General features: G+C 48.7%; 1 protein-coding gene across 1 annotated transcript; it reads right to left on the reverse strand.

The window, feature by feature from the left end:
* Positions 1-1,670: 1,670 nt before the first annotated feature.
* On the reverse strand, positions 1,671-22,779 carry LOC8026324 (piRNA biogenesis protein EXD1). The gene is made up of 13 exons (XM_002403247.5): positions 22,554-22,779; positions 14,794-14,862; positions 12,450-12,498; positions 11,576-11,718; positions 11,379-11,473; positions 10,516-10,602; positions 9,579-9,683; positions 8,533-8,613; positions 7,839-7,997; positions 6,978-7,172; positions 4,051-4,186; positions 2,726-3,010; positions 1,671-2,084 (listed from the first exon to the last, which is right to left on the reverse strand). Exons 1-13 carry the CDS (start codon positions 22,675-22,677, stop codon positions 1,783-1,785), a joined length of 1,830 nt encoding a protein of 609 aa, XP_002403291.3. The 5' UTR covers positions 22,678-22,779; the 3' UTR covers positions 1,671-1,782.
* Between the last annotated feature and the right edge of the window lie 114 nt (positions 22,780-22,893).

The raw sequence follows: 22,893 nt of genomic DNA on the forward strand, positions 1-22,893 counted from the left end.
CTGAGGGGCCACCCCAGCACTCACGGCAGCGAGCGTGGATGGAGGGCACTGGTTGGGCACTGTGGGGTGCAGCTCCGCAAAAGCGAGGTCCTTGGCAACTTGGTCCGTTCTTGGCGGCGGCGGAACGTACTTGAGGCGGTGCCATGCACGCTCCATGACGCCGCCGGCTTCCTTCGCAAACTCACGCAGATTCGCGAACGTAAGCCCTTCGCACAAGTCTTGAAATTTTGGGTGCATCTGACGCCTGACACGTCTCACCTTCTCTTCGTCGGACACCGTCTCGCCGATCCTGTCGTAAAATTCGGCAATGACGTGGATGAAGTGGCGCAAGTTTTCCTGCGGGTGCTGTGTGCGTCGGTCGAGTTCCTCCTTCAGCCGATGCTTGTAATCGACAGACGCAAACTCGGCGTGGAACTCCTTCACGAAGGTCTCCCAGTCTTCGAAGCCTCCCGCAAAGCGCCACCAAAGCTTCGCTGTGCCCTCCAGTGCGGCCGGGAGGACCTGCCGGACGCGCTTGCTGTCCGGAACGCCCGTAACCAGGCAGAAATTCTCGAACTTGTCGAGGAAGTCCGTCGGGCTCTGCCTGTCCTCATAGCCGATGAATTTCGGCAACTGGATGTTACCGCACTTCCAAGGCGTCGGCTCCTGCGTGCGCGCATCGGTGTCCTGTTGTAACGGTGTGTTCAGGAGCACGTCCCGCACACACGAAGACAATCGCTCCCGGTCCATGGCACTGCCGTCCGTCTGGGCCAGCAGTTCGCTGACCACGTTGTTCGTGCTCATGTCGGCGTGCTGGCGAGATGAGGACGTAAAACTGCCTCGCAGGACTTGCCGTTGGTCTAGCAGGGTAGTTCGAGTTCAGAGGACGAGCCCCCACTTGTCAGGGCCCAGCGAGCTTCCACGCTAGCTACGCTTTCGGGTTCAGAACAAAGGCACGCTCATAACCGGAACTGCTTTATTCCGGAGCACTCGCGCTGCACCGCGCGCTCCCCTCGCCATCCTGCGTCCGTCCCTTTTCTCCCCGCTCTCCCCCAGAGCCACCGCATCCCGTGCGCCATCTCTAGAGTCCCGCGGAAGGCGTCCTCGCGATGCGCCGTGGCGCCATCTTGTGGTGAGGCATGGAACTGCATGCCTCTCCTAACAAGCACCACGTCCGATTTTGCTCTAACAGCGCTACTTCTCGAAAGCAACTCTATACGTAAAAGATGCTCTGCCAAAACTCATCACCTAGCACAGCTTCGCCTCACTTCTCCACGTGCGTCACTCTCTCCGCTCATCGCTGAAATTCAACGTTACTCCCTTCCTTCGCCGCTCAACAACACCAGGAAAACCTTCGCTTGAGCCGGCGCAGGCTTTCCCGTCAATGTGCAAAGTAATACCAACAGCTGTAGCATGGTTTGCGTAATGTGGGAAAAATGGTGTCGTCGCATACCGTGCTCGGTTACGAGACGACACCATTGTGCCAACGTGCCACAGCTATTGCTTTCACAGACGCCACCTCGTATGGCTCTTGCACGACGCTGGAGAGCATTGAGGCGAGCTGTCATGATACAACATCAAACAGCTCTCGCTGGCTCTCTCACAACGCTCATGCGTGACAATTTTCTCATAGAAAACGACTCGCAAAACACATTCCGCATTGATAAATTGGACTACCAGTGAACTGGGTATATAGTTGTATCTTCATTTATTGACTTTCTTTAACTCATGACTATGACAAGAGATGAACACGGGACCTGATGAACCCAACTTGGGCTGGGACGAAATGAAATGTCGCGCTTGTTACTCCGCCATCTTCGCGACGTTCAGGTCGGCCGGACGGAAGCGCAGGTGAGTTGTCGAGGAAATCTCCCTCATTCCCCAGTCGGAGGTTGCGCTCGGAGCTCGTTCCGCGTTCCGAACCACGTGATCCGTCTTCGCAACGATTGCTTCGACTGATCCGCTCGCTTTGGCTGATCTGCTAACTTCGGCCGATTCGAAGTGCGGATGAGTGGTCGAAGTAACCTGGCCTCCCCAGGCAGAGTTATTGCTGGAAGGCCGTTGAACGCTGTTGACCTCTGGAGTCGTCAATGGTTCTGGTACACCTGGAACCATGGTTAATTATAATGGGCAGCTTTAAGTCCCCAAGTAAAATGTCTCTCTAGTTTAAAAACTATTTTAACAGACCTGAGCCGCCCACTGATGCATAACTTTGAGCCAAGCACTCCCTATTGTCACTGACAGAATGACAAAAGCAGCGAGTTCCTCCAGCGAGAGTTTCCTACCATCGATAACACTTCGATGCCTCGTGAGCCTCAAGTTTGCGTCTGCACACAAAGCGCACCGGCCATTCTAGTCCTGTCAGTGACTACAGTATGTGCATTATTGTTTACCAGGACTGTAAGCATCTGCACTGTTGTATTGCACCGATGACAAGACTGGGAGGGGCTCTTTGGCTGCCAGTCAAGGCAAATGAGAGTTTCTTAAAATCAGCAAATAAAAGGTGACAACCCTCGTTAAGAGAAATGCCTGAATGCTGTATGCCTGAACGTGTGATGTTTTAATGTTTTACCCCCCCCAGGAGGAACATAGAGTAAAGGTTTGGTTGGCACCAATGTCCAATCTGTGAACAGACGAGCGCTGCGTCAACCTTCAGCTGCCACTCGGCCCGTCGAATTCCGCTGCCCGCAGCTAACTGGACACTGTTAGGTGCCGGCCATACGACACATTCTGTTTAAAAACTTACCGCTGGCCTCCAGAGGAGCTTTGGACGACACTTGGTTGTTCTTCAGGGACAGTCCCGCCAGTCCGTTACGGAGTCCGAGGTGCAGGATGGAATCTTCGGTTCCCGCAGCACGTTCTTCGTTGTCTTGCTCAGGAGGGAAACGCCGGTTCACGCGGTGGAACAGACCGCTGTTCCAATCGCAGCCATGCCCGTTCGTTTCCTGGCCGTAGCCATTGTGCTGGCCTCCGTTCGTGTAGCGGGAGAAACCGCGCTTGGGTCGCTGCCAGAAGCTGCCGCGACTGCCACCTGCAAGCATGGTTGAACCTAGAGTCACTGACTAAGTTTCGCTTACGGAAACGACACTTTGGCCATCTTGGTGCCTGTCATCTGGAGATTTATTCTAAATCGCAGGAAATGGTTCATCACTCCCCAGAATCGTTGAAGCGGTCCGTGACGGTGCGCACCGTTATCGCCCGAGCCCCCCGACACCGTATCTAAAGGCATATTCACACAGGGGAAAATCCCTTTCTTTGTTCCCTCGGATGCGCATCACGTGGTAATGGCGTCGCGCTTTTACGTGAAGCCGCGATGACGTAGACATCCCAGGGGGATCGGGAAGCTTTTGTTCGGGCTGCACAAAACACTCCCTGCCTTTGCGTGCTGTCCCTTTGCGATTGGCGGTATGTTGTTGGCGCATCTAGCAACCTTGCAGATTTTGCTCGGCGAGATGCCAGCAGTGGCATCGGGATGCCCAACCCGTGGCTTGCGCTGTTGCGCAAGTCGTCCGAGGCACTCGAAGGAGTCTTCCATGTTTCTCAATGCCGTCCTCGAGACGCTCCTTGTACAACTGGTTTTCGATTCCGCATCCTTTGTGTTGCACCTACCCATTCAAGAAGCATCTTTCTTTCGACAGGAAGTGGCTTGTTGTCTCCTGCATCTAACAGCGCTGCTGCCATAAACGCGTATCGCAGTTTTGTGTACATCTCCCTTTCTCCACTCTCGTCAGTGAGACCCGGGCCCTGTTCTCGTTAATGCAACCGCTAAATGCGTCTGACAACGCTGACATTTTTTCTCGGCTTCCTGCCGTTAGTGCGAATGCTGGATTCGGGGAGGGAGCCTTGCTGGTTCCCTCGATCACCGACGTCGCACATATCCCTCCCCAAAAAGCATCTCCTGTGTGAATAGTACCCCTTAAGGCTCAGCATCGCAACGCTTTCTCCGCCCCCTTTGCGAACGTCAGTGGCAAGCCTCAAAACCAACCAGCCTATTCAAGACGCTCTTCCGGAAGCTTTAATTGCAAATAACTCTCCCTGCTCGCTCGGTTTTCAGCGGCACGTGACACTCACCTCTCCCGCTGTCGTGGTAACCGTAGAATTCTCTGCCCCCTTCCTCTTCCCGGTACCCGTGGGAGTTGGATCGCCCGTTGAGGAAGTTTGCGTTGCGGTTGAAGACGTCCTTGAGACCAGGGGGCACAATGTGTTCCTGCACAACCGCGGCGCACCTCGAGTTTCCACGAGCGGATTGGGAAACTGAACCAAAAATTGCGGCCCCCTCAAATCTGCAGCTGCGGTCGTTCAAGACTGGTTCACACATTGTAGTTTGAGTGTGATAGGTGCTTTAGAACTGCCTGGGACTGTTTACTACGGAGGAAACGGACTGGAGCACGTCCGGTCTGCGTATAGTTCAGAGTTTTTTATGCATCGTTCTTTCACCGTGGAATTAAAGGAAAACTGAAGCGGTTGTGATTTGAGGAAAAACACTTAAATCGTCTTTGTTCCTTCCACGATCACAAATACCGAGATTATTTTTCAACTTTGTGCACGGAGGCTGCAGGAAACCATTTTCAAAGTACCGCCGAAGCCCCCTCCTTCCCGGAGCGCGACGTCATAAAAGGAGTTTTCGGAATCTCCGCTCTCGCGCATCTTCAATGCCTATCAAGGCTATGCACATGCACTCTCGCCACTTTCAATAGCGTACGAAAAAGACGTCGCGGTTGGTGTCGGTGTGGGAGAATATACCTGGCAAACTTGCAATTGCACACGCCGACCACACAAGTGACACGCACTTGGCGGCCAAAAGATCCTAGCATGACGTAACAACTGTGTTTTGTGTTTTCTCGCGTTCAGTTCCTTTGGGGACGACAGACGTGACACTCAGATTCGCGGGGTAAAACCGTAGCATTCACCCCTAACTCGTTTTCTTCAAGAACCTCTTCAGCTTCCCTTTACAAATAACACTGGCAATGTTCAAGGCAACCGTTTCTTGTAGACAATCCGTAGATTTGATCTCTCAAATACTGCAAAACATTCAGTCTAGTTATAAGCAGATCGGAAGTGTTCCAGGGGTACCCAACAGGTGGCAGCAGTGTGCTTTCTCGTCGCAAAGCAGATGGAATGTAGCCAATCAAACTCGAACGTACGAACCAACCTTAAAAGTATACTGGAATGAAAACTGAAATATACCTATCACAGGGGTGGAACTCATGAAATGTACCTGGGAGCAGCCACGGGAGCAGCTGAAACAGCTGTTTTGGAGCAGGTTGGGAGCAGCTAAAACTACGTTCTGGAGCAGGCTAGGAGCAGCTCAGATCGGTTTTCATTGCACTTCAGCTTGCGTCTTAGACAAGCACGGGAGCAATTTCAATCGTACTTAGCAGAACATATGAACATGAATGGTTAGGGACCTAGGTAGATGGGATAACAGTGTAACAGACGCGAAAACTTGAAACTTTGTGAGCCTTAATGAGAATCAAAAAGCCAGTACCCTGTTTCTCAAGATAGCGTCCTTGATATTTTCCGAGCGGCTTTCAGCTGTTCAAAATGCAAACCAGCACTGCTTATCGCACAACCCACACGTGCTTGACATAGTAATTATATGTGCGAACCCCGTGACGTGCGCAAGCAATGGAAGTGCAGTTGCACGGAGGAACAGGGCAACAAATTTCGCGTTTATCCTATTGTGCAACTCGATTACGAAGCAGCAGACTACGATTAACGAAGTTATCGTATTTGAAGCGATAAGCAGGAGCAAGGTTAAAGTACGCCGAGCAGATCTATCACTCGCAAAAGAGTTGCTGGCCGGCAAGGTTTCGGATCGGACCGCGTTTCAGTTCAATCAAATCACGATTTATCTTGCGAGAATGCGGTTCCAACTTCTAACGATGAAGTACTAAAAGGAATATCTTGCTCATTTGTTTTCAACTGGCTGACGTCCGGATCCCGGGCCGCAGAGCCTCAGGCAATCTGACGCTTAACGACTCGACCTCACCTCAGCCGACTTGCTTAACCGTTAATTATGGTTGAAGAATAACAATCCAGTCGCAGGTGGTGTGGCGCTTAGAATCCGAGTTTTTTCGCCCGCTTCCGACTCGGGATACACAGGGAGAATAAACAGAACAAAGGATTTGCAAGGCCGACCAGGCTGAACGCGCTCATTGTTGCCAATCGAGTCAATAAAACCGAAACCAAGACAAAATAAAAAGTTTCTTGGCGCACGTTTTGCTATCTGGCGCATAATGGCGCGAGGTACTGGCTGTGGCGCAGGATGGCGCAGACATATGCGTCTGGCGCAAAATGGCGCAAATGGCGCAGCCGTTCCACCCCTGCTATCATGTTCAGAAATTAGCTAAAGATGATCCACAAAATCTGCTAACAACAATCGCACGCTTGCATTTCAAACGGATGGCCACATTTTTTTGTTCCAAACGCACTCGAAGATCAGCCGTCGGAGAGCACAATGCATATCGGGAGATCCGGCGCCTCCGGCTTTTGTGATGTCACGTCTTTCTTCATGGCCAAGGAACAGGGACATTGGCACTGTTTGCTAGCTTCGTCACTTGGCTAACTCATACACGTTACAACCTGGCCGTTTGGGATTAGCCGCTACCCACAGGAGTCAAATATGCGCGGGAGAGAGGGGATAATTCGGCTTGGCCAAGTTCGACAGGGCTCACACGCAAGCAGCTCTTCATCATACTTTCACAGACCGGCACTGCATTTATGGGTAGTTTGGCAAAGCCACATTCGGTTTATTCATTTTAAAGAATGTTTCGGTGTCTCAGCGGTGCGGTTAGAACATGGTTGACATCTAGGCAATAAAATAGGCGCTAGAATTTTATTGCAGAACCCCTTTAAGTCCTGAGCAGAATCCCACGAACACCATCGGCACTTGAAGCCGACTGAAGACAAAGGCTACGAGCCATCTCCAGCAATCCTGGGCCTCGAACAAGTCACGCAATGCTCCCAGCGAAGGACTGGCAGGTGCACCCACTCACCGGCGGGGCGTACTCGAGCTCCTGGGCATCGAGGTCCCGGTTGAGGCAGAGGTTGTAGCGGACACCCCTCCAGAAGCCCGAGGCAAACTCTTCCTGGCAGACGCGGCGCAGCTCGGGCAGGAAGGCCACGTCCTTGACCAGGGCATCCAGCTGTCGCAGAGACAGGGGCCGCTGGTGCCACACCGTCAGTTCCCCCTGCGGGTGGTATGCAGAACCCTTGCAGACGGTGGAATCGCAGTAAAAACAAGCATTCTTTTTTATCTGCCGCACAAGCGTCTTGTACGCAGAATGCGTTAGCAGTACGCATTTTCCGGTCCACGAGTCACACCGGTGTACATGTCACGCCACCTATAAACAGACGTTTTCGCAAAAGTCTGATGTGTGTGTGGCTCCAATGTCACGCCGCTGCGGTGTGCCACTGCTGGCAGGGTGCATGCTTCGGTCTATACAAGTTGCACGTTTTTGCATGAGTAGCATTTCTTTCTACAGTTGCCCCGCGGCATATTGTTCCCTTCGTCTTTTTAGCGCCACTCTTATTCTCAATGACACATTAGCAATTAACCCAATTGACTACCATACCGCAGTATGTGTGCCCCTAAAGCTACCGTGAAACAGATGAAACGAGAGGCTGTGGCATGACAACCACAAATGCAGCGACAAAGTGCTCGCATCCCTCAACTGCTTGCGCCAACGAACCTTTCGAGGATCTCTAAAACCGCCCTACAGGCGCCTCGGCATAGCCTCGGATACACGCACCCCATACATCCGCTGGGCTTGCAACACTCCGCCGAAAAAGTTTGAAAGTGACGTTTCCGACACCGAATGAAATGGGAGGGCGACGACTCCGCCGACAACACTCACCTCCGGCTGGTTCTGGCGGGAGCGGGTGTACTTGAGCTGGTCATGGCTCAGGTGCAAGAAGTGCCTGAGGCACTGTTGCACCCCACGCACGAAAGAAGGCAGCCGGCAGCCGCCGCGGTCGTTGCCAAGTCGGTTGTAGTGTATGAACAGGTCGGCCACCTGAGCAAAAGAAATCAAGTAAGTGTAGCCCCAGTGCAGTCCTAAAACACGCAAAGATTCAAGCACATCGTCCTACCTAGAGCCACGAAACAAGCCACAACTAGAGCAGCGACGCTCCGCGCATCAATTTTCTCAGGGGCACCGCCATTTTGGTGATTAGCGCAAAGCGGGTGCAACTAGTGACAATCGTACGACTCGAAAAGGGACACCCCGAGGTTCGGTGTCGGGAAGCTCGGGCGAAGTCATTTCACTTTGCCACGGACCGTTTTATTGTTTCTGGAAGACGAAAAACCGTTCCTCGCGACTTGCAAACTGCCTTATATCTGGTAATGTTTACGTTGGCATCTCCATCGCAATCGTGTCATCGGAGTTTAGGTAGATTGCACCAATAGCTCTGCTAATGATACGACAAATGCGTAACGGCTTGGGCGGAGCATCGGATATCGTTATAGGAATGACGTACTGAAACTCGCTATTCTCGGTTTAGGCCACACTCTCAGACGTCACAAGCAAAGAACACAGGAGCTGGGCGCACCTGAGTGTCGAACACGTTGTCGAGTTGAACCCGAAACTTGTGGTAAAGGCAGTCCGACAGGTGACGACAGCCGTGGATCACCTAAGGGCGGAGGAAGACGGGAAAATTTTCTCGAAGTCGAGCTTGGAGAGAAACATGGGGCAAAGCGCATTCTTGTAAAAATGACTGTATCAACGTAAGACAGAACGCAAGAAACATCCTCGAACTTCTGAGACAAGTTAATACAATGCCTCAAAACAGAATGAGAATGGCTGCTTCTTTGCAAGGCACTGAACGGTACTTCATGGAAATAAAAGGAAAGCAACAATAAAAAGATGCACCTTTTTTTGTTGCTTTTCTTTTATTCCTGGAAGGTTACCAGCATGCTTCAAAATGTCAAGTAGTACTTCATCTATATCGAAAAAATTAGCATGCACAAGATTTTTAGCCAACCAAGAGTGCATAATCGAGGTAGTAGTTTTAGAGAAACGCACATTGATATGGGTGACATCAGCAGTGCCTCACAGCTAGGTAAATCTCTAAATAAACGCGGTCGCATGCGCTTGACTACCCTGAGAACTTGTAAAGCGGCGGCAGTGGGAGGAGAAAAACACGCTGTTCAAACCACTGAACCAGTTCAAGGTAATAACATACTAAATAGCATAATCTACTGCAGGTTAAGAACAGCAGGACAAACTCCTCCTACGAGAGCCCTCTACTCTTTTCATTTTAACAGAGCAAACAATGGAGAGGGGGAAACCATCAATGATGGCGAGCAGAGAGCTTCGTGGGGAGAGCTCATCCTGTCATTCTAAACACACAACAGACTGTAGCATAAGTGAGATCAACAGTACGGATATCGAGACTGTAAAAAAATAACCTCGGAAATATTTTGCGCAGGACAACTACAAAGCTCCCATTCTCCGAAGGACAGAAGAGGATAATGCAGGGCACGCTCTAATGCAGTCACCTAGCATAAACCGAGACTCAACTTAAGGTAGTGACTACTCTCACTTCGACGTAGTTGGTATTCACCTCAGTCGGCCAACAACAGTGTAGCGCATTACCTTTTCAATGGCCTTTGACTCCAGAACTTGGCGCAGCCCCTTGTCAAACAGGGCGTCCTTCAAGGTCAACACGTCAAAGATGAACACCTTGGTTCCTGCGACAACCTGATAATCGAGACGCGGCACGATCAGACAACGTCGCCACCTGGCGTCGAAGCATACAAGGATCACACTGAATAGACCCTTTCTGAAATTGCTAAAATGATGCATAGATTATCCATAGCCGCCTTTAGTTGGTTTCAATGCTTCCAGCGTGAAGCCCATGATTGGTTCAGAGTATGTGCCGAGCACAGCCGCAGCACTCGTGTGGAATGCGTTTTGATCCAAGTACAGTCTGAATGCCGACGAAGCGCTCGTGTCCAATCCAGGCTCATGATGCATGACCAACTAATGGCGGCCGCACATAAACTATGCATCATTTCGAAATCTCCGAAAAGGTTCTATAGTACTACTGCGGTCTATTACAAACAATGAACCTTTTCCAGTAACGAGTGCTGTCTGCGGAGTTGTCTTCGAACTACAAATGAAAGGCAGCCCAACTTGCCTCTGCCCGTCAGAATACATTTGCATTCTGGTGTTGTATTGATCTTTATTGCCTTTTGTGACCCATACTAGTGTATAATCAAACAAGAATGGGCAAAAAAGATGAAATATGCAAAAAGATAGGTGCTGAATATGTTGATCGACAGGAACTTTGCCCTGCAAAAATGGTGACAGCAGGAAGCGAGGCCAGGAAAGGGGCTGTACGCATGTACAGAAGCCTACTGGAAAAATGCTCATTAAGCCTGTCACCATTGTGCTGTATGTAGATGCAGCATCAGTACCGTGAAATTTCGAGAGCCAGAGCAGAAAACATCAGGAGGGAGTAAGAAAAAAATAGACATTGACCAACTTATTTTTTTTTGCTTAGAGAAGAGGTATAAAAAAAGGACCTTACCGCGAGTACCGAGAGGCATCCGTTCCTTCCCACTGGACTGCCTTCGAAGCCGACTGCAATCGATGCTTCTCGATTGATGGCAGACAGCTTTGGAGTGTAGAAGGGGAAAACAGTAAGTTGCAGTCATCATTTGGACCGTAATTTCGTAAACTGCTCTCACTGAACAAACTCTGAAAGGCCATTTAAAGAGCTGCTTCAAATTTCTCATTTCTGAATGCTTCACAGGCTCAGATTCTTTTAAGCCTGCAGTTAAGAAAAGCTGCAGCCACTCAATCTGTCCGTCCAGGAAAGTCGTATGCCCTTTCTAGCCACAAGGATGTCTGCTTAGTGGCTTTGACTTAGCAGATTTTGTCAGCATACCCATTTAGAGTTTCCACCAGGGGAGAGCAAACAAAATGTGAGCTTAAAAGCCATCAAGATTCGGATTTTGGTTCAGGGCAACCTAACCTCACTCTCCGCAGAGCTGGAACTTCTATGTTTCAGTATCCGCTGAACGTTCCACAACTTTGGAACTTTGGAAGCAAGGCTAAAACACATAAACCCAAAAATAAAATATTAAAAGCTTGAAGCTGAATTGGTGTCTAATTGTACATCAATTCCATTTTCCGGCTACATTTAGCGGAAATATTATGCCTTACACCTTTGTATTATGCTTTCAAGTTACGTTTGCATTACTTTTCTTTCACTACTTTTACAATTTGATGAGTTACCCTACTTTCCTTTAGCTATTTTACTTTTTATTATTTTTACAATTTTATGAGTTACACTTGCACTCTTTTTCTTTCACTATTTTCACCTTTTTACTATTTTTACACGAGTCACATTTTGCTTTACGAAGCCCTAGCTTTTTTTATCGTGCTTACAGCATTGTCGAGGGCCACGTCAGCTTGGTCCACCACTTCAAACTCCGTTGCCATTGGGTGGCGAAGCTTGGGCAGATGTTCCGGCGATCCCATCACTGCAAAAAGCGCACCATAGCTTCAGCACCGGAGCGAAACCAATCGCGACAAAACAGCTAGCAACGATCGCTGCAGGTAAAACCGGGTGAAGAGTGACTCACTCTGCACACGTCCCTTGGTGATGATCTCCGAGTCGTCGCCGTCGAATAGGTGACAGATGAATTCGCGAGAGTGGATTGAAGCGTTGAGGCGCTCGAGATGTGCCGGCACGGGGCGAACCCTGAGAAGCCGCGGCCCCTCTTCTCTGCGGAGGAAAGTGCAAAGAACACAGAAATGTGTGCCTTGAATATTATTATCAGGTGATATTATAATGAAGCATTATTATTATTGTTATTATTATAAGTTATAACCCACTCCCCCCTTAACCCCTCCTCCCCATGGCCGCAACATTTTGGGCATGCATTGAACACGAGAGCTGCGTCAACGCTGGGCGCATACTCGGATCCAAATGTATTCGACGCGAGTACTATGTCACCGCTCGGCACAAAATGGGATCCAATCACACACTTTGCGCAGGGAGCGATGCCCAACATATGGTAGCTACCAGTGTTGCCTGATGAATTTTTGAAAAGGGTCGACTCAAGGCCATCTGAACCAGGAACATGCAAGAATAGTATTACTGGGGAAATCTCAATATTTTGTAGGCTTTAAAGCCGGGATGTTGATATGTCTAAGGTTCCATTATACAGCTTGAACTCTCAACTGCTATTTTGTGTGTGGGAGAAAAACCTCCAGACCAAGGAAACGCAGCCAAAGAATAAAACACATGGGGATCCCAAGAGGAGCACTGCGTGTTTTTTCCAACAAGTGTGAGTCGCAAGGTTTCCTTTACACATAGCTTGGCAATGTTTCATGTGAACAAGCTGACAAATGTTGACTGCCGCGAGACTGGAATGTCATGACTTAGCAACCATTACGCGAGTTTGCGCAAGGGCTGCTAGAAACAGCCGACACAGAAAAATAGCAGTGCCTTACTCTCTCTCGGGTAGCGACTTCTTGCGAGCGGAGCTGTCGAGAACCACGCCTGTAAAACAAGAAAAATTAAGCAACACGACAGACGTCGCATGTGACGACAACACCCTTATAACGGGGAGTAAATATTTCTAGAAAAGATGCAAAGACATTGGGAATCACGAGTGAAGTCTGAAGGAAAAAAAAAAACACTTACTTTGGGATATGTGAATAAAGGTTTAGACGGAGTGCACTAAGTCCAAGTACTTTTCTAATGCAATCATTCTGGATATGCTCCCAATCCCACACGTTCTATTAAAAAGCAACTTCGGTCAATATTTCTTAATTCGGGATTACGACAGTTTTCAGCTAAGGCAATGTCCCCAAGTTACAGAATATAAGTTTTTTCTTGATATTGCGTGTGGTTGTAGAAATATCAAGGCTTAAAGTTTGGTTTCGGGCGTCTATGGCAAAACCAAAACTATCTGCTAGAGGGACAGCAACACTGATCAGCGGTACAACTGTGATGCGACGTCATCGTGGTGCTGCGGCACGCGGCACAACTAATCGGCTGCAGCTCCACCGAGACCCAACGTCACGGGGGTGCTGTGCCAGTGTTCTTTGACTAAAAGCTAACCCACTTGCCGCCCACTAAAAACCAGCTGGTCGCATCTTTAAAATCTGTTTTAGTGGAGTGTGCGGCTTCACTTTGACGTAATATTACGGCTGTGATCGTATTTCGTGCCACTAAAGCGATACCAGTAATTTATTTTGTTGTCATCTTCGACTGGAGTTGCCCTTTAAACGAAAAATGATGCGGTAAAAACTGACTGCGTTATTTGGCATAGCAACGGCAACTCGGGATCTAGCATGGGAAGCCGAGGCTTGTGTGATGACCAGCTGAAAGGTACCTCTATAGCTCCAACCATTTATCAGTCTGCAGAACTGGGAAAAGAATGCTTTTTCCAGCATTGCCTCATCGGTCCTTTTCCAGATTACACATGACAGAACCGGAAACAGAAATTGAGATAGTTGGGACTTTGGACAGGCAACATTGTAGTGCGTGCTCGAAAACTTGGTTTGTCTCAGGCATCCCGCTTCGAGCGTCCAACCCGTTACACAACACTAATCTTAACACAGAACGTGTTTTGTCGCTGGCTCCTAGCATTTTTCTTTAATGCACGAGTGTGACATGAAAATTCGGCAGTACAAACAAGGAATGCCGGAAAAAGCGTGGAAGCGCTCGGTGTCAAATCGGGGTCTCTCCAGTCTTGCGCCAACAGCCCACTTGGAAAGAGAGACTTTAAAACGTCCCCACATGGCAGCGAGTGTCCTCGCACATTTGGAGAGAGAGTGTGACTTTGCAGGAGGCGAGGAGGAAGCGAACAAACATATGCCCCGGAAGAAATCACGAAACGCAGAACAGCAGGGTCAAAGTTAAGGCGCACAGTCTCAGGAGATGCAAACAACGCATTCCACCCTTAATGGGGCGCCAGCTCTGGCAGGGCTCCCTTTCAGAGACGCAACGCACGAAGACGTCCGCGCCAATCGAAGCGCAAAACGCCTTTAACTTGATCCGTGCGATATTGCCGCAAAGCGATGTACAATGCATTCTGTGTTACCACCGCCTTTGCCATGTAGTGCGGGAGAGGGGCAAATTTTTCTGTCGTAGTCACTGAGGGGGATGAGAACAGAAGGAAGAAGTTTGAGTTATCCTGCACGAGTGTTCTACCTTCTATAATGCTTCAACATTTCGCGAGTCTTGAGTGCATGCACACGGCCAAAGTGCAATAGAAGGCATGAAGAGCATGCTGGAGGTCGGGCATTCGAGAGACACGCCCTGCCATTTTCATTCTGTGAGTGACTACAGTACAAAGTGTCCCTAAAAAATATTTACAGGTTTTTTGACCGCAAAAATAAACTATGCATCGCCGAACGCTCATTCTACTACCCAAATGTAACACTAGTATTTAAAACCGGATGCCAAAGTTTCAGGACTAACCGTCACCTCATTCAAAAGTTGTAGGCGATTTTCAGAAATCTTTTTAATAGGAAAATGGCGGCCGACGGAGCTCTCGAATGCATGATGCCGAATGGCACCAGAGACCATTTTTTTGTTTAAATATTCAGAAATCGCTTTTAACTTCTGAATGAGATAACAGTCGGTTCTGAAACTTTCGGACCTGGTCCAGACCGCTAGCACTATATGTGGGCGGAGAATGGGCGTTTGGTGATGCATAGTTGCTTTTTAAAGGGGCACCCTGTAGTATGCATGCACGAAAAGAGGGTATGCAAAAGAACCGCTGGACACGTGCTGAAATGAAAAGATCACAAAGGGGCAAGACCTTAGTGGGCCCTGTCTACTTACAAGACTTGATGTTCTGGCCATAGAAATGCATCAGACCATTGATTGAAGTGTCCGTGTCTACATCAATAACTGAAAAATAAAGAAAACAGAAATGTGTATCAATCAATCAGTTTGAGCAAAAACGAAAACCTATTTACACAGCCACAAAAGATTATTTCTTTTACCATCAAAATAACTTTGCAGGGTTTATTTTTTATTTTTTTATGTAGTTCTAACTTTGGTGCTAACTTCTCACATTTAAGGGGGATTCACTCACAATTTATTTGCATCCTTTTTTTCATAGATGGCGCGGAGTTTTTCAGGAACAGACGAGTGGGGTGGGCTTGGGCCACGGGCTGTTTGCCACCAACCTAAGTTTTATTCGCCCAGCGTTTGCCACTACCGTCAGGGGCCACTGGCCAGAGTGGGGCACGAGCAATATAGTAAAAAAAAATGGCTCCGACATCCGACTGGCTCAGACATATTTTACATAAACATAAACATATCTTATGAACAGCCTAGTTGCTCATGTTGCTTCGTGTTGGTAGTGCACTTAGGTTTTGCATGCAGATGCAGCCGTTCATACACCTGAAGCCTTGTCATCTTGTATCGTCTTTGGCGTCGCTCATCGCTTGTTTGTCGCATGGAATTTGGTTTCAGACGAAATATGCAGCGACGTGTTGAAATAGGTTTTGCAGTGCAAATTTTGCAGGGGTGGAACTCACGAAATGTACTTTGGAGCAGCCACGGGAGCAGCTGAAACAGCTGTTTTGGAGCAGGTTGGGAGCAGCTAAAACTACATTTCGGAGCAGGTTAGGAGCAGCTCAGATTAGTTTTCATTGCATTTCAGCTGGAGTTTTAGTCAAGCACGGGAGCAATTTCAATTGTGCTTAGCAGCACATATGAACACGAGTGCACGGTTAGGGACCTCGTTAGATCGGATGACATTGTGAAGGATGCGAAAACTTGAAACTGTGTGAGCCTTAATGAGAACCAACAGGGAATAACCACATGTTTCTGAAGATAGCGCCCTTGATATCTTCTGACTGGCTTTCAGCAGCTCAGAATGCAAAGCAGCATTGCTTATCGCAAAACCCACACGTGCTCGACATAGTAATTATACGTGTGAACCACGTGACGTGCTTAAGCAACGGGCGTGCAGGTGCGCGAAGGAACAGGTAAACAAATTTTGAGTTTATCCTATTGGGCAACTCAATATCGAAGCAGCAGACTACGATTAACGGAGTTATCGTATTCGAAGCAATAAGGAACAAGGTTAAAGTACGCCGAGCAGATCTACCGCTTGCGTGAGAGCTGCTGGCCGGCAAGGTTTCGGATTGGGCCGCGTTTCAGAAGTTATCAAATCACGATTTTTCTTGCGGGAATGCGGTTCCAGCTTCTAACAATGAAGTACTAAAAGGAATCTTTTGCCCATTTGTTTTTAACTGGCTGACGTCCGGATCCCGGGCCGCAGAGCCCGAGGCAATCTGACGCTTAACGGCTCGACCTCACTTCGGCCGACTTGCTTAGCCGCTTATGGTTGAAGAGTAGTAGCAGGTGATGTAGTGCTTGAAATCAGACCTCCGATTTCTTTCGCGCGCTTCAAGATTCGGGGTACACAGGGAGAATAAAGAGATAAAATTATTGCAAGGTCGACCCAGCTAAACGCGCTCATTGTTGCCAATCGAGTCGATAGAAACCGAAACCAAAACAAAATACTATTTTTTTTTTTGGCGCACGTTTTGCGATTTGGTGCATAATGGCGCCAGGTATTGGTTGTGGCGCAATTTCCGCAACATGGCGCAGGATGGCGCAGACAAATGCGTATGGCGCAAAATGGCGCAAATGGCGCAGCCGTTCCACCCCTGATTTTGCTGTTAATCTTGGCTCCATACCTCGGCAAACCTCACTCATGAGGGCCCTCACTCACCCTCATCTTCACAGGTGGGGTGAGGGTGAGTGAGTTTCTGAACCAGGAAAATTCATGGGTGTGAGGGTGAGTGAAGGCCGTGAGGGCGATGAGGGCGGTGAGGGCGGTGAGGGCCATGAGGGCCATGAGGGCGGTGAGTGGCGTGAGGGCCATGAGTGCATGAGTGGTGTGAGGGCGGTGAGTGCGTGAGGGGTGTGAGGACCATGAGTGCGTGAGGGCAGTGAGTGGCATGAGAGGCGTGGGGGCCGTGAGGGTGGTGAGTGCATGAGGTGTGTGAGGGCCATGAGTGCGTGAGGGCGGTGGGTGCGTGAGGCCCCCTTCAGATCGAGCATCTTTCTCAGCAATTTTGGTGTTAATGGCGGGTTGTTCTCTAGCTTTCCCTAGATCGACACGAATTGCTGAGATAGGGTCCGGCTCGAAATAAGCAAGCAACTCGGAGCAATCCGAATACGTTTGAAGCGGCTGCATCCGATCAGGGACGCAAAATTTTCACGTGATACTTCGTGCCGGTAATGATGACACCGAAAGACTTGGTTCTGGTTTGAAATCGATCGTATTTTGGAAATAAACTGTTTCAGAAAGGTGCATTAGTATTCTTAACGAGATTTTGATGCATAAAAACACGTTTATGACGCATAATTGCGTCTAAATAGTGCAAGAAAAATAAAATTTTATGATGACGATGGCAAATTGCAGCAATTGGTTGCTGCGTGTGATCGCGGGCCGCCCGCGTTGCTGGTGTTGTGACGTAAAGTTTCTGGGCGAAATTGCCCCATCTTAAGCTGGCCTGAGTGCCGTGAGGGTCATTAGTGCGTGAGGGGTGTGAGGGCCGCAACGGCGGTGAGTGGCGTGAGGGCGGTGAGTGGCGTGAGGGCTATGAGTGCGTGAGGGCGGTGAGGGCCGTGAGGGCGGTGAGTGGCGTGAGGGCCATGAGTGAGTGAGGGGCGTGAGGGCCGTGAGGGCAGTGAGTGCGTGAGGTTCAGTGAGGGTGAGTGAAGGGCTGAAGGTGAGTGTGACTGTGAGGGTGAGTGAGGGGCTGAAGGTGAGTGCAGCTGTGAGGGTGAGGGTGAGTGAGGGGCTTAGGTGAGTGTGGCTGTGAAAGTGAGGGTGAGTGAGGGCGACCTAAAATGCCGACCTCTGCTTGGCTCTACTGAGTTCAGCCTTTAAATGCGAGCCCGTAATGAGTAGCACCACACTATGCACGACTCACGGCCGTAGGTAGAAAATATCTTGTGACCGTGACGCTATTTTCCGCGCTTGTATACGTTCGCGCGCGCCTTGCTCGCTTTCGGAATCTACGAACATGTTTGTGCTGAGCTGTGAAGATTGCATGCTGAGTAGTGCAATCGTCACAACCCAGCGTTTTGTAAACAAAAAGCATCTGGCCAGTACGATTCTTGGCGTTCATGCCTATGGCATATGCTTTGGTCACTTTTCAAAATGACGAAAAATCGTGGCATTCTGGGCTGTCATTTTGTAAACAAAGAAACGGCGTATAATCGTCTTCCAGCATTTGCTCACTACTGCTAATAAAGCATTAAAAAAACAAGAAAACATAGTACACCACAATTAGCGTCTTATCAAAACGCTAACAATTTCGCATTCATTGTTTGCGTGCAACATGAGCAAGTGTGCTGAGGCAGGGAGCTTTTTCTAAGTGAAGAGCGCGTGTGTACCGCACCGCTTTGAGCGACGCCCGAAGCTACGCGACTGCACGAGCGCATGAAGCGTTGGCGTCACAGTTGGGGTAGCCAGAGAAAGCTGTGCTATATCCGTGCCAGGCAACGTTACCTGGTGCCAAGGAAATGGTGCACAGCATTCGCGCCGTTGCTTGACACCAGGTGCGGGCAAAATAGGTTTTGCCAAATAACTGCACGATTTTTTTGCCGTCTAGAGACTGGGTCTAAATAAACCCACCTATAATAATCAAAGCCCGCACGTTACAATTTTTACGTTATTAACACTGATATCGAGCGCAGCGTCAACGTTCGGCTGGAAGTCGTGTCCACTCAATGCGTCTACAGACACTCAGCGTCAGGCTTGGGCTCAATTAACAAGCTGGCACCTTTCGAGTGTGACAACATACTGTTGAAGAAGACAAAGTTGTTCAGAGGCTTGTTTGAGACGATGAGATGACGTTGTGACGCCGTGACAATGTGCAATGCTGCACGCCTTTCTCAGACTTTCAAAACTGATGCAGCGAGCAACGGCAGTGAGCAAAGTGACCCAGTGCCCCAATCCAGCTTACTTTCTATGTCATTTCAGAAAACTGAAAAGTGCATGTGTACAGATCTGAACCGTGCTCAAGCTGCGCGAGTGCACGACTCCAAAAGCTTTGGCCATAGCTTCCTATTATATATGGGACTGTGCTAATTATACATTGGCTTCATAGCCACAAAAAGCGGTGTCAAGCAAACTGCGCGCAGCACCGGATGCGGCCGAGATCGGCTTTGCCCAGCGGCTTTGTCGTAGAACTGAGAGACATTACTGACGTCTTGAGAATGGTTTGAAGACAACGCACGTAGGATGTAGTGATGCAATGCTTTGCTGGCTCTGCCGCACGCCTACCTTTCAATTTCAGGAGTATATGATCGCGACCGATACCGTGAGCTATCCTAGAGTAACTATCACAGCCAATCCAGCACCACGTGACCTAGAGCTCCGATAATCACAAGGCGAACCTGCACAGTCACATCCCCTCAGTGATGGATTGACCCCAGTGGCAATTGTAGAATCCGCATGATACATCTCAGCTATTTAAGTGACCTGTTCTTTATGTGATCGCTGATTACAGACTTTTATCCCTAGGCAACTGTGCATGCCCACCGCCATAACATTTACACCTTCCATCTTTGTTTCCCCTTATTCCTATTATTTCACTTCATCATAACCATAGCAGGTCAGGTTATTGCCATTTTAGATTCTACTGTGTCCTTCTCAGCATTGGCCTTTGTAAAGACTCGTCAATGCCCGTTTCAGGGGCTCGGTATCTCGGTAAGACTAGAGAAAGTCAGCAATGGCGGCTGTAACTTAGTGAGTGCCTAAAGCGTCTATGTACTCAAGGCTCCATTTCACCATAAGTGCAAGCAAAGCCGAAGGCACGAGCGATGTGGTTTTGTGACCTGTACAGACGCCACACCAGCTTCCATTGTGGTGGTTTTGCTGCTGAGCATGTATCTTTTGCAGTTTTAACTGTGTACTACGCATTTCTTTTTTTGCAAGAAGTAGAATGCACACCAGCATGGTGTAAGGACGATACGTGCAAGCCATGTGTAGCACTAACTCGGCCAAACTGGAGTCTTCTTTCCTTTTGAGCTATGTGACGCCGCGTCAGAGAGCTGAGTTGGATGACCACGTTCACGGTCGTCTTGGGATCATCATCAACGTCCGCCTTGGTTCATGCACATACCGAACGTGGAAAACATGGCATTTCTACACAAGTAGATAATTAAATGTGACATAGCACGAGCTCGTACGCTGAGATACACCACAGCGCATGTTTTTTCTCATTGGTCCTATTTTCTGTGTGGTGCAGCACAGAAATCTCACGTACCATTCTCCGTAAGGTGGTCTAGAGGGGGTGGTGTGTAAAGCAAAGGCTGAGGCTTGGTCCCGGTGTGCGTGGATGCCGCATGGTGGCACTTTGGAGAGGGGCGCCGTAAATGCTCAAGAAATGCAGTGCACGAAAGTGCGGTGGCTGCTACTGCTTGTGTGTTTTGCAGCTCTTGGTTACATCAGCCCACCTAACATTTGGAGTGTTATTTTTCACAAGTGCTATCAACGTCGTGCTTTTGCTTTTTCAAGCAATTGCAGCGGTTTCTACTTTATTAGCGCAAGGCAGTGCACAGATGCACCCCCCTGTCAACAAAATGCCTTTCACATAGTGTGCTTGTCCACCCTGGGGATCACGCAGGCCCACTTCTGAAACGCATCGGGGTTTCTCGGATTTCCGAATTTTATTAGAAATCTCCATGCTCTTAGGCTCAAGGGTTGTCGACCTTCATTACACCTTTAAAATGAACCTCAAAAATTATCAATACTCTTGTGCATTGCTGAAGGTCAAGTTAGTGTAGGAAAACTAGCGCATTAACGGAAGAGTGGGTGAATTCCACTTAAAACGTGCAAATGTTCATGTTTTTATTTTTTTTCAAAATCGACAACATTGTAAACTTTTATTTTTTTTTTTATGGACGCTGTTAAAGCTGGTGATGCTCCTTGTGTATCCCAGTGATTCTATAGAGTATTCATTTAGCATTGCATTTGCACACTCTCTTGCAGCCAATGCCACAAGCACGAGACAAGGCTCAAGGTCCTTGCTTTGAGGCGTTCTTCAGCACAAGTCTAGGAGAATTTGTCAAAAGCCGATTCGTCAACGAACAATTCACTGAATGGGGCAAATCACACTAGGCGAATTCGTCGAACGGGAAACTCTTCGAAGTGGCCAGTTCGCAAAAATATTCGTCAAAAGAACTCCAACAAAGTTGGAGTGATGTGCTTAAGCCTAGAAGGAAATCTCGCCACAATTCGCAGACTTGCAAATGCAAATATGATTATCGAGATCGAGAAAAAGAGCGACGATTTACAAATATTAGCTGCTTCCTTGGTGTAGCCTTTTTGTAAATTTGTGAATATATGTACAAAAAATTGTGTAGGTCAAAACGAATAATTGCAAGTGAGCTTTTTCTGGTTCCGTACAAATTTTGTCTTTGCGAAGTTGTAGAAAGAATAATGGCGAAAACAGGTTTTATAGTCTTCTTGCGATAGCCGTGCCTTCAAGGTTGTTAGTTAATGTAGCCTTGCAGGCTTTTCTTTGCTGACAAATCCAGTACGCCACGGTGGCTGCACCAACAGCAAGGTGGCGTTGGCTGTACGAGTATTACATGACCATCCAGGATCAGAAGATTAGCCCTTCACTTGGTCTTCCCGAATTCCATGATGATTGAGTCGAGTGAATGTCTTCACGCAGAGCCCGGCTTTTATAATTTTGAACGACCCGAATTTTCACAATTCACTACCGGACCCTTGTAAATTCTGTGAACTGAAGTTGTAATCCTTTATTCCTGGCAAACAGGGTCCCATTGTTGACCTCCAACGTCCCCGGGTAACTGTAGACAACCCTGTGCAACTCTTTTCGGCCGTTCGACCTAGTTCGACGAACGGGAACCTTCGCCCGATTCTTCGCTCTACGAATTGGCCCAGGACAAAGTGCCCTATTCGACAAATTGGCCTTCTTCGAGTTGTCCGTCGACCAATGGGCTTTCGACGAATTGGCCGGATTCGCTTCAGCACGAGCAACAAGGTGGGCGATTTGATTGATGGTCATATTGAATGGGTTAAAACACCGCAAAAAGACGAAGGACCAGTAAAAGGAAACACACAGACTAGCGCTGTGTCCGTGTGTTACCTTTTACTGGTCCTTCGTATTTTTGCGCTGTTTTAACCCATTCAATATGACAGCACGAGACTACGAGCACTCGCACTAGAAATGCACGTCCCAAAGCCAGGAGCACGGGCTAGCTCGCGCATGTAGTTTTGGTTGCAGTCCATAGGCTCGCTTCAATAATTGCAACACAAATTTGCTACTTTTTTTTTTTTTTTTTTTTTTTTTTTTGCGACACAAAGAAAACGGAAAGAACAGTTGCATCTTTCGGGAAAGATGCAGCAGTTCTTTCCGTTTTCACGGAAAACACAAGACGTTTGGAGATGTCTAGTTCTGTTTGATAATATTTTCTTCACGAAAATAGTTGTTTTCTTGTGAATTCGCGTGAGCGAAGACAAACAAACACCCAACGAACAGACACTACGAGAAGAGAAATGCGCGCGGCGAAGTTGGACGCGCATGGAACAGTACCTTTGTTGAGCGTGATTCTGGACGTCTCGGACGAGACGTTGACGACGATTCCCTCTCGATCTCCATCGTAGGTTCGCAAAAGGACGCGACACCCTTCCAGCTCCGACGTTAACCACCTCGACATCGCTGACTGTTCCCACACAACTTCCAAACGCCGCAAGCAGAAACCGAACTTCGTCCTGCCGCGGTGGTGGGTGGTCGGCAGTCGCGCTGGATGGATGCGCGGATGTCCAGCGGATGTCGGCTCTGGTGGATGTCACGGATGTCACTCTGGTAATGGTTAGATGGTTAGATCTTAATGCGGTAGCTTGCGCCACCTAGCCTAAGTCACTGGTTGGCT

Source organism: Ixodes scapularis, unplaced genomic scaffold (genome assembly GCF_016920785.2).
Source record: "Ixodes scapularis isolate PalLabHiFi unplaced genomic scaffold, ASM1692078v2 PGA_scaffold13__105_contigs__length_92229423, whole genome shotgun sequence".
NCBI classification, from domain to species: Eukaryota; Metazoa; Arthropoda; class Arachnida; order Ixodida; family Ixodidae; genus Ixodes; species Ixodes scapularis.